Here is a 12,541-nt window from a genome sequence, read left to right on the forward strand (position 1 = left end):
TTGTTTTCCTGCACTTTCCTGTCTTCTACCCATAGAAGACACCGGTTTTATACTTTGACTGTAAGATCTTTTGGAAACAGGCTTTCTGCTCCACGTTTGTACAGCATCTAACACAAGGGGGTTTTCATCCCTGCCTAAACACCATGGACACAGAAATAGTCAATCACAGTGAGAGTTTTGCAATTAAGTAGATCATTCAAGGCTAGGAAAAGTAAAAATCCTACTACTCCAGCAGTACTTGCCTATTTGCTAGATGAACATCTAACATAAAAGGAAAGAAAGGAAGTATCTATTAATGTGGGGTCAAAGCTGCATTGTTAACTAGTTCTCTCAAGGGCCATCAAGATAACGTGGTTGTTAACAACAGTACCCAGAATTTCTAATCCTAAAGTAAATAAGAGATTACCATTCTATAAGGAAGGGCTAAAGTCTGCAAGACTGCAACAAAGAGTTAATTCAGAGGTTCAGCTATACCCACCTTCTGTTTTCTGTCTTTCCCTGGTTCAGAGGCAGAGTGCTCTGGTTCAGGGGCAGGAGGTGTTGTGAGACATGGGTCTGGTTCTACCACTGTGCATTTACCCTGCTCCACCTCGGCGTAGACATGATCAGCTAAAAATGGTTCTTCTTGGGATAATTCAGCAGGCTGAGATGACTCAGATGAAGCTGAAATTGAAACGTGGCTAGTTAGGTGAGATTTTGCCAAAAATACTATCATCACATTTGGTCATCATCAAATGATCATATGGTTAAGGGTTTGACACTCAACACAATAAAGAATATCTTCTAAGTACACGCCTAGTGCTAAGCCTCTAAATAGGTCCTTTGTCTTTTTATTTGGGGTCAGGGTTTGACATTTACCTTTCTCAATTTCTGTAATATCTAGTCTGTTTGGTGTAGCTTGAGGACCCAACTGGGTCTTACATAGGAATTGCTTAAGGCAATTGATGGTGTGCGTTCCAACAAGAGTACTCCTCCCAAATGCTCTCCAGTCGACTACGCAGATGCTTAGTGGTGGATGCAAGAGTTCATTTTCAGGCAGCTCCTAGTGGAGTAGGAGAGACAGCAGCGTGAGAATTACTAGAGAATATAGAACATGAATAGAGTATTTGTCATGCAGAGCAATAAGACTGTTACTCTTCCCTCCCTTCTTCTCCCCATACTCAAAATGCAAAATACATATAGCATAGGCAACATAGTTCTGTCCACAGTCTTCTGCAAAGTCTGGAGAAAGCCTTGTCCTTAAGAATACAGAGGGGACACATGGACTGTGCTACCGAGTTGAGTCCCGTGCTGTCACATTCAAGCATCTCTTCTTAGAATAAAACGGGAGAATCAGGAACATTCAGAAGGAATGAATGTTGTGTTGGAAGTCGTGAGTCTTAATGCCACTGCTGCTTTGTTGAAGGCTACTAACCCTATCTGCCTCAGTTTGTCCCACCATGAGATGTGGACACTGGGTGGTTACATGCCTTATAGGATGAATTACAAAAGGGAAAGCAGGTCTTTGGACATGTGATCTATAATGGAAGTTAAAATACTGCAGCAATCATACTTCAGTATCCAGGTTAGTGTTTTGTTATCCTTTTGTCTTATAAATAAACAACTTCTCTCTTGATGGTAGCAACTAGAGCAAATCAAACAGATCATTTTTTTCTGATGCTGACTTTCGTCCACTGAAAGTACCAGCTCTTATAGCGTAGCCAACAGACAATAACTACTTTCCAGTCCATAACAGCAAGTGTTACAATATGAAAATGTACAAAGTTCATGAGTCAGAAATGACCAATCCCCTTAATAGCCCAGTAACACACAAAAAAAAATTAAAATAATTGAAAGAAAACAAAGGAAACTGAGCATTACCCTGCAAAATGGAGGAGGGAAAAGCACTAAAAATATCCCTGTTATCTGACAGCAAGTTCCAATCTATCAGTAAAAATCTGATTGCAACATATTCCCTTGCCTGCTTAGGACACAACATGAAGAATATCATCTTCTTTTATCACACATTTGTAGCAGAAGTCTTTTAAAGCATCTTCAAATCAGTAGCTTTTTCATAAGTACTGATGTCCATTAGTATTTAATCAAGACACAGAGGAAATTATTTGACAAGAAAGGAAGGAAATGAGTAATTAACACCTTGCCTAACATGAGAACAGACAGGCAAGGAGCAGCATGCTTTACATACCACTTCAAACCAGTCTGCAAGGCCACTGAAATTGGGATTTTTCTTGTAGCTCTGAATGACAGAGGATTTCACTCCTTTCCCCGCACATTCAATGAGAACCTGTGGGCGATCTACAGAAAGGAGCTGGACTTTCTTCAGCTCTCGAACACCCCAGAACAGGACCTGTGGTGGGCAGAAACATTAGTAGCCTGCAGAGACCCCTCAGTCTGGTGGGAGCCACTGCTGGGATCCCATCACTTCGTATCCCTTTGGGAACACAGGACCACCAGAAAAAAAGACACAACTTAAATCTGATATCCAATATCCAACAGGATTATGGTGGAAGTTAAAGCAATTAATAACATTCAACTGATATCAAGAAGTTATTGTCAACAGCAAGCCATAATAATCACAGTTTGCTGCTTTCTAACACAAGGGGACTTTGGGTCCAAACGGTGCAAGAGATGAGGGGAGAGAAGGCGCAAACATTTGTACACAGGTAGGTGGCATCGCTTGGCTGAAGTTTGGGACCCAGAAAACGCTGATCTGAACTTCACCTCCAATGAGGTCAGCTGCAAGGAGAAGCTCTCCGTCGCCGGCAGACACTTCCCTGGGTGCACAGAATGCAGGTCCATCAGCCACTCTCTGCCATGGGGGCAGTCTCGTCTATATGCTATTTTTACGTGATTCCTATTGATCAGGATCTTAAAATCATCATCTCTTACTGTTACAGTTCAGTAAAGGCATAAAAGGAGCTGAGGTTTGGAAGCAGAAGTATTCTAAGTAACCCACCTCCACTCTGTACTTGCTTAAAACAGGTCGGATGTTGACTGGGACTGGATAAATCTGGCCAACATCTGGTGGATCCAGGGGGGGAAGTCTGTCTGGATCTGACTGAGGAATCTGAAAAATTAAGTAGTCATAACTTTAGCTGGTTTTTGGAAGAAGTGTCTGTGAATGGCACAGAGAACACATCAATTTAACGCAGTTTCACAAACCATGTTGCAGAGCAGACAGGTTGTGCTGTGAGAGGAATGTGACCTGGATTGCTGTCTGCCCTGCTGTGATGCTAAAGCACTTGGCAGGAAGAGTATTCAATAGACTGGGTTTATGCACCTTTCTGAAAAGAAGTCTCCTTTGTCCTGGCAGGATATAGTCTGCCCTAAAGACATGCATGTACTGGAGCACGGTAATTCTATTTGCTAAAAATAGAAAGCACGGTAATTCTATTTAATAAAAATCCTGAGCAAAACTACTTAGAAGACTTTCTCAGGAAAATTCTATATCTGATTCTAGTTAAAGAAGGCTGGGGAACAGACAGTGCACATCAGCTAAACTGCACATTTGCCAGAGAGACACAATGCTCTTCAGCCACTATGGAAGAGCAGTCCTGCTTTATTGCATGCTGTCACCACTTGAGAACTTGCAAATCACATCTCCAGAGTTAGGGCTGAGTCTTCTCTGTGCAGCTACTAAAATCATGCAGCAGGCGGCACTTATGTCCTTTGCGTGTGATCGCACATAAGCCTGGCCCGCGTTCAGGAGATGATTTGGGTGTACGTGACTGGCCTGTGCCAGGTGGGTGGGAGGAGAGCACCCACCACCACAGCTCTGACCATCACTTTGCCTCTTGCCATGCTCCAGGCTCTGCAGCCTGTTTGGTTCGCCTTCTGTGGGAAAGCTCCCTGGCTTCATTTGCCAAACCTTCCTAATTTTCAACAGTGTATTTATGACCTTCTCAGTCCATGCAGGGTGGATCCGAAGCCTGGCCTGATTTAGCAAATGTCTACATAAAACAGTTCAAGCCAGGACATGATGATCACTCCGACCAAAAGCTCAGGCTGTGATAGCAGAGAACAGTAGGAACACACGTTTCACAGGTGAGCTAACAACCTCCAGGCAGAGCTCTCCTCAACTTTCTTCTGAAGTACGGTACCTAAAGCTTCTGGGGAAAAGAAACACAACTTCTGGAGTGTTTCATCGTTCCTAAGCTAAATTATCACTGTTGAAAGGTGAAGCATCTGAGATACAGCTCTCAAAGGACCTGTAAAGTTGAAGTCTTCTGCTTCTTTTAACTAGGCCATCTGTCTGTTATTTGCTGCTAGGTACAGTTGTGTGGGAGTTTAATTAGCATCAGGGAGAAAGGATGTATTCCTTAGTACCTTCTAGGTGAAAGAGGAGATGGGTGAAAAACATATCTGCTAGCATAGCACCTGCAGCATACATGAGTAATTAATAAATAATTAATAGCAATAATTCACATGCACGTTTACTGCCTTTTGTAAGTAAAAATCCAAAGCAATTCATTTAATAGATTTTGGAGAATTTGAGGCCAGACATCTAGGTCTAATTTTGTTGTTCCCCAACGTATCTGCTTTCTACCAGCCACCTCTGTGATGCTCTTTAAAAAGCCGAACAGAAACAACTTTGTGAATAATACCTGCCTGTCTAGAAATCCACTTGTTTAGTTTTAATAGTATTCGGAGCTTCCAACTCTATATTAATTGGCATCAAATGGTCCAAAATTTTACCTCATAATAAATTAATTGATACTTTAAATAAAAGAATAAATTCACATTTAAGGGTACCCACTTTCTTTGCATTGTCTGACTTGGATACTGATGACAGGTGATCGAGAAAAATATATTAATCTGCAAGATACAGAGACATGCATATGTAATTTCTTAACTGCACCTTTAATTTCCTTTTTAAAAAAAAAAACTAGAACATACATCACTATTTGCATCTCTTACAGCTTTGAGAAGGGATTAGTTCCCAAGAACATGGCCTAGGAAGGCTGGGAGAGAGATGACATTTGAAGACAGAACTGCCTCATAAAGAATTTGATTAAACTGCACTCCAAGACTGCAAAACCTAAGACTGATATCAAATCAAGCTTCTTTGGATCGTCGCTTTTGTTCTTTTTAAGTAATGCAGTTAACTGAACAGTTCTCCAATATAATGCAAGGTCCCCAGTTTTCCAAGATCTAACAACCACTAGTGAAGTTGAGAGTGCTTCTGTATTAAAAAGGGAAAACTCTCTTGCTTTCAGTGAAATTAGCTTGGTATGACTCAGAGAGGACTTTGCTTCATGGCCACAGTGAAACTGCACAGAACAAGTGGTGAAGAATGATCTAGCACTCAAACTGACAATAGAGGAAAATACCCACAGGGTGAGTTTACAAGGGGATTTTGCATTTTTTGTTTTAAAAAAAAATCAGTAAATTCTGAGACCGCTTTGAGCTAAATCAAGACTCCTAGTATTCATTAGTCTGTATTTTTTTAGTCTAGTATTTTTCTAAATGTTATAAGAATCATTATATTTCTCCAGCAAGACCCAGCATAATGTTATTCATCTTGAGAAAGGAGCATTCACTTCTTGTACAACATTTCTTCAGCTGAACCAAATGATACCTGCAGATTGGAGTTACGGAGCACAGAATGTCATGGGAAAGGTTATGGGCTCAGAATGAGAATACATTATTGATGAGAGATTTTTGTTTCCAACCTCACACAGAGCATCACCAGGAATCTCCCAATATTAGAAGGAGCCACTGGCACATCAGCTCACGAGTGCTTTGAAGCCTGACAGATGTTTATATATGTCTTTTCCTGAAATTTTCTTTAATGTCCATAGAGCTATTATCTGCCATGTGAGATCATAGAATCGTAGAATGCTCTAGAGTGTTGTCACTGAGAATAACAATACAGTGCATGAAAATAAGGACTGCAGAGTCTTTACTTACAGTTCTCATCAACTCTCTAGAGAAGTCTTAGGGGTATATTTGGATATATCCCAGAAGTACTGCTGCTTCCCTTGTACCAAAAGATGGCAAAAAAAAAATACAATGCTCTTTTCATTCACCAAAGAGTGAATTTGAATAAAAAAATGGGAAAATTATGGCTAAGGTACTAGACTCTATCCCTAGGTACCCACGATAATGAGGAAGTGTTCCACATGGTGTCATATTTCACCAAGAATATAATCAGCTCATCGTGCTTAAAAGCCTCTTTTATCTTGGGAATATCTATAAAATGTGTCACAGAGTTCCACTTTTTTCCCATTTCATATTTCAGAATAAACCTGCCATAGGTTTTCAGCAGAGATAAGTTGCCTCTAACTGGTGGCTCTGCAAATTCCACTGAAATTCCTTGAAAACCCAGGCATGATACACCCCACTCGTGCATCTGCCAGGCTAGCCCTAGAGGTAAGCTGAATTTGCCTTTTGTCTCACAGTTGGAAACCAGTGTAACATCTCTCAATATGTTAGAGGGATCTGAAAACTCAGTATCCCTAATCCATTCCTTATTATTCACCACTCTCTTTTCCTAAGAAAGTAGCATTGAGAGCTTTCATGTTGCTAAAGTCAGGGCCACGAGCTACTCCAAAGAGCAGGTCACTGCAGTGGTGGTGGGATTTTCACAGTTGTTTCTCAAGCCAGAGCCCAATTTAGGGCAGGGCAAGTGATGGGCAAATGAGGCTCAGAACACGCGAGGGGCTGGCGATGGTGTGTGTGTGGACAGTGTCCCCTGGCAAGGTGGAGGGAGCAACAGAGATTGCATAAGGACTATGAGGTCCAACAGCAGAATGATCCTGCTCTAGTCACAATTCCCATTAATTCCAGGGGGTGGTGGGCCTTGGTGCCATGGCTGCTTTTGTGAACCCAAGGTGCAAAAGTGTAGTGGTCCAAAAAGTCTAGTTTACCTCTAGAAGCTCAAATGTAGCAAGAAGGTCTCCTCCTGAAAGACTTCCACAATGCACTGGGTGGTAAGAAAGTTTAGGTGGTTCATAGTTTTCATCAGCAAGTCTCACCACGGGGGCAGCCACTGTAGACCCAATATATTCTGCCTTACCCTAAAAAAAGGAGAATGAGAGTGTCAAATGCACTTGAATTTCACAGCTGTCGTAGGAGCCAAGATGATGCAGAGCTTAGTATTTGTGGAAAAAAACATCTCCTGAAGTAAATAGCAAGTTAAAATGCAAGACAGGTATGAAAATGGAAGAGCTGAGTACTTGTTACCTCTTCAGAGCGCTCAAAGTTTCTGAGCTCTATATTCAGCTGGTGAGACTGTGTCAGAGTTTGCATGGTCAGAGACAAATTCATGTCTCCTCAGACTTAAATACTCTATTTACAGGGGAGCGTAAAGCAGGTGGGGGCAAGATGCTTCTTATTTCTCTAAGCCAGTCTTTGGGAGCAAGATTCACTCAGGAAAAAACAAGGCCACAGCTTTGCAAGGACATAAAGTGAGTCTCAGGGCTGTTTTCAGACGTTAAACTGCAAACCACTGTAACGCCAAGCTCCATTTACCAGGGTCATCCATGTTGCTTGACAATTTTCCATTTAATGCCCATTCAGTGGCATGCTTTGCTTTTACGCTGGCAGTAAGACATAAGAGCACGAGTTTTTTGCTAAGCAGTATTTTGAGTTTACCACTGCGTCGTCATCGTACAGCTCGATGACGATCTCTGGTGGGAACTGAGCAATCTCCTCTCTGTCGCCGTGAAGCACAATGCTGTTGAAGAGCAGCATCTGGTTCCAGGTGGGGGATAACGTCTGAGAAATGATCTAATGAAAGAGAGGAAATGCTTAATGAGCTATGAACTGCCTGGTTGGGCGTGTTTCAGTGGGATGTGCTGATCTGCTGGTGACGTCCTTTCCCACGGCCTGGACAACTCCCTTATCTGAGGCACCGCATTTTCCAGCAGCTATTTCCAGCCAGAAGAATATGATTCTTTCACTTTGAGGCCTGTATCTCTGGTGTCTTCATTTCCCTGTTTGCCTCACAGACCCCTCATGGGCATATCAATACATGACAACCAGTCTGTGTAGACAAAGCTCAGCAATGAATTGAGAGGAAAGCTACTGCTTTAGGAAAGCAGGCACATGCCCAATGCTATTAAAATATAGCCTTTGCCCTAAACTGAGGCCAGTTTTCACTTCTTCAGGGTACATTTTTTCAATCTTATTTTTCCTTCAGGGTAACGACACATAACACTTCTATATATATATATACATAAATAAATAAAAGATTTAATGAATCACTCACAATAAATCAATAGTTTGTCATTTGTCGTAATTTGGCTTATGTGGATGCTTATGGCATTTCATCATAGACAATGTTTTAACTGTCTTGGCAGAAAATATATTTAACAAAGATAACATTTAAAGAGGAAAAATGTGCCAACTGCAAATTGACTCATAACCTGCTATCGTTCTTTTGAATGGAAATAAGGCTTTTGACTACAGTTTATTGGCACTTGGCTGACAGTCTTCTAAAAACATGCAAGTTATTGGCTGCAATATTTTATTCAGGCAGCGAATAAACTTAACACTTCTGTGCCTATAAAATCCTATTTTTCCTGGGCCAAAATTTACTTTCCTGAATCTGGTGCATCTAAACACTAGCTTCATTGGCTTCATCCCCCAACTTCCAGTAGAAGTTAAAATCACGTTACAAGAAAAAATCAATTCACATCCTTGAGGCAAAAGCAGCGCAAAGAGACAAAAACGACTTAGAGGAAAGAAAAGGTTTTTACTTCTTGCTCCTTTTGGCAGGAGAAATTGAGAGAATTCCTCTGAGAGAAGAGGAATTTTAGAATTAATTAAATTAAAACAGTCTTCTGTGGAGGCTTTGGGGAGAGGGGTTGGATGGGGGGGGGTGTTAAATACTTTTTCTGAAAGAAGAACATATTTGGCCCCACAAATTCTGCTTGTGGCATGGGTTTCAGAACTCCTGGCCCCATTTTAACTCCAGGGTAGTTGTAGAGGGCTCAGGACCTCTGAAAGTCAGTCCTCATGTTTTGTGAGGGACCATTCTCCTGTTCATTTGCCAGGACTTTACTTCAGCCTTCCTGCTGGAGCTCTGTAGAAGTTCCCCCTTCTCTCTAGAGGCTCCATCAAATGTCCACAGGAGACCATTTGCCCGCTGGAGGTGCCTGAGGGAGACCACTTGCTATGGGCACATTTTTGCAGCATTTAAGTGGTAGAGAAAGTCTCACACCTCCCTCTTTTCAGCTCATTTCAACTTTGCCACTCTAAACCCACCAGTCTGCTTTGCCGAACCCCATCACAAAGAGCCATGCTGGCTCACATGGCTACAGAAGCCATATAAAGGTCTTCACTCTTTCCTCAATCATTGCACATATAGATTGTAAGAGAAGAGAACCGTAGGGGTTCACCCTCATACCAAGCAATGACAACAGCCCAAACTGAAAACATACAAAAAAAGATGTTGAGAGAAGTAATTCACTTGCTACAAAGTCCCAGTAGCCCCAGAGAATCTGACATCTGAGCTAAAATAAACTAGTACTACTGCACCTTATGTTAGAATAACAGGTTACACCTAAACTTTTGCCTTGCTTGCAGTGGACTGTCAGGAGTTGCCCTTTAACAGCAGGCATCTAACTTTTCCTGCTAGGTACCTCCTTGCAAAGCCGTGATTTTTCCTTTTTGTGGCTTAATTGGGAAAAAATATCATATACTGAAAGAGACTTTGGAACTTACCTTCGTGGTCTGGCAGTGTGATGTGAAAGTAACTTTTGCAAAAGGATCGGAAAGTCCAGTGCTGTCAGCTGCAATGAGCCCCCTCGCCTGATACATGTGGGCTCTCAGCTGGAAGAGGTGCGGGGCTACGTCATTGCAAAGAAAACAGTTATGTCAGCTTCATGGAAATGATGCAGCACATACATAGGAAGGGAAGATTCACCATCTGCCGTCCAACCAGGACCTGACAGGGGAACTGTTGCTAGTGCCGTCTCACTAAAGAAACACCTGAGACACTCAGAATAAAATCAATGTTCGATGTAAGTCTCTACCGCAAGGCTGTTAACTGCCAGTTTTTATCTCCCATCACCGGTTTATCTACTCAGTGTTCAGCACAGTAGCCTCATCAGGAGAACTGAAGGATGTTTCCTCATTACGAGGAGACAGACCCATGGGACAGGGAACAGAAATTGCAAGCGAACAGGTCCTTTCTTTCCCTGACATCTGCAAAGTGTCAGTGGCAGGACTGATGACTTGGCAATGAAACCAGCCTTTTCTGATGAAAAATGCTAAGCCGTGATCATCTTAGAACAGTTACTTTAAGCAGGTTGTGCTGCCCTCTGATTTAGACCTTTTGGGGCCATGTTTCTTAATTGCTAATATAGAGAAGAAACGGTGCCTTACTTTTATACAGCAAGCAGGCAGGTGAGGGCGCCGCACTCTGCCCTGAGTTGGTTTCAGATGGTAATTCAGTCTCATATCCTACAGGCAAATTCTCCATGATGCTTTGGGCATAGCTGGCAGGTCCAAGCCATAGGTAGATGTCCACCTTTGCCTGCACAGTCCAGCCCAGTGAGCGCTTGCCTGGTAACTGAAGAACAAAATCCACCCATCACCCACAAGGTCAAGAAAGAGAGGCGGCTGGATGCTGAGTGCTACCAAGCCAGAGTAAACTAAAGGAACATTCACTGAGTTGATATACTGATAAATGGCCTTTCTCCACAGCGAGTGGCCCTGAGATTCATTTAGCACAAGAAACTTCTGTGATTCTTAGGGAAGAAATGAGTAGTTTGCTTGGTCGGAAGTCTGCCTAATATGCAGGGATTTGTTCAGGCTACCTAGTAGCTGCAAGCATACCAGTGCTAGCTGATACCCTGCTTTTCCCAGACTTCAGCCCACTTTCCATGTCATGCGGTTTTGCTCACCTCCAATAGTTAGTCTCATGTATTACTAAAAATATTACTCCATTGGGCAGGTCAGAAAACATATTCCAGCATAAAATGTTACTAGCCTTGACAAACAATACTATTATTTCCTTCCTCCCCCTTCCCACTTCACCTAGCTCTGCCAAGCTCAGTGTTTAGTATTATCTGTTCCTAAGGCAATTCCTGATATTGATGGGGCTGGAGAGTTAATTATGGTGGTTTTTTGCTCATGCGGGCAAACAGCACTGCGCTTAACAAGTACCTATGACAACTATCAGGAGCTTCAATATTTCTATCTGCTCTTCAGCTGTACTTTATGGGAGTGCTCCCATATAACTAAATGACTCAAAATTCGTAATATGAAGTTACTACTTTCTTATGTGTTTGGGTTTTTCCTGATGGCTATAGTAACAATTACATTGCGTAACATTCCACTGCCCGTCACACTGCCTTTGTAGGAGTATATCCACTAAGACTTTCTTTCAAGATGAGTAATCCCATAACTATATTTTGGACATACATTGCACAAATCTAGGCACATTTTAAATAGCAAGCATAAATAAATCGCTGTATTACCACTGAATACCTAGGTTTCCTTGCTATCTGAGTTGCTGTGTGCTGATCTCTTACCACTCTCCTCCCAGACTTCCATGTGCTGCATTCTGACGTCTTTGCCAGCAAAGAGGCTGTACCTCTTCTATCTTTATTTATACAGCCATAGATAAATAATGCTATATACTTGCCATAACAAATAATGAGAGAATTAATTAGTCATACATCAAAAGCCTGGTAATGATGCAGTGCTTAGAGAAGGACAAGCAGAAATGTGAGAAGCAAACATTAATAGATGGCAGCTATAAACGTGCACACATTTTTAGTACATTTCAAAGGTGAGCCTGTAAAATAAAATGCCTGGAAGAAATGTGAATACCGAATGCTCCCCAGGCGTTCCCTGTGTTTGCAGAGTGCCCCAGACTTACTTTCAGGAAATGAGTTTTAATCTTCCCACAGTCCTTGCCTCTCTGCTCCTTCACTGCAGAATACAGTATGTTTTTTGCTGGGACTCTTGCATATGCAACTCTCTTGTTGCTGCTGAGCATCCAGATGAACACATCAGGCACCGTATTCTGCGGCTGTTAAATGACGATGAATATTGAATTAAAACTGAATTATTTCTATGAGCCATCACCATTATTTTTTATTAAAACACTCTCTATTTTACTAAGAGCTGATTCCCTCATAGCTCTGTGGAGTGGCTGATGTGCACCCAGAATAAAAGAGGCTGTCACTTCATGCTTTGCAGCCCAAACCTCCATTCCTAAGCACAGCTGAAGATAAAGAACTTTGTAGAGTGATTAAGCAGCATCTGCTTTGTAAATCAATTCAGGAGAAACTAAAATTAAAATTCTGGGTGTGACTCTGTCTCTGAAAATAACATACCCACAGACTGCATAAGCTGAAAGTACCTACCATGGAAATACATTCAACTTCATCTATACCAGCAAACAAAAAAAGACTCAGAATCAAGCACTGGCATACAACTATCTATTCTGCTTGTGCGGATGCTCCATGACATCGCCTTGCCCTGCCTCAAATAGCATTTCCCCAGTAGCATTTCCCCAAGCAAAGCCTGAACGTGGTTCGAAGCAAAGACCAGCCCAGGGGTTGTTCCCAGGAGACACCGCGAG

At 42.0% G+C, this 12,541-nt stretch overlaps 1 protein-coding gene across 1 annotated transcript in view; it reads right to left on the bottom strand.

Moving 5' to 3' along the window:
• The window catches only part of FER1L6 (fer-1 like family member 6), a 93,625-nt gene that overhangs the window by 27,063 nt on the left and 54,021 nt on the right, over window positions 1–12,541 (bottom strand). Inside the window, exons 18-25 of the mRNA XM_054193519.1 lie at window positions 11,834–11,986; window positions 10,333–10,519; window positions 9,670–9,794; window positions 7,597–7,731; window positions 6,870–7,019; window positions 2,957–3,067; window positions 2,186–2,347; window positions 922–1,042 (exon numbers count right to left, since the gene is read on the bottom strand). Coding sequence (XP_054049494.1) covers window positions 922–1,042; window positions 2,186–2,347; window positions 2,957–3,067; window positions 6,870–7,019; window positions 7,597–7,731; window positions 9,670–9,794; window positions 10,333–10,519; window positions 11,834–11,986 — 1,144 coding nt within the window. The remainder of the gene's footprint in view (window positions 1–921; window positions 1,043–2,185; window positions 2,348–2,956; window positions 3,068–6,869; window positions 7,020–7,596; window positions 7,732–9,669; window positions 9,795–10,332; window positions 10,520–11,833; window positions 11,987–12,541) is intronic.

Source organism: Rissa tridactyla, chromosome 2, assembly GCF_028500815.1.
Source record: "Rissa tridactyla isolate bRisTri1 chromosome 2, bRisTri1.patW.cur.20221130, whole genome shotgun sequence".
NCBI lineage: Eukaryota > Metazoa > Chordata > Aves > Charadriiformes > Laridae > Rissa > Rissa tridactyla.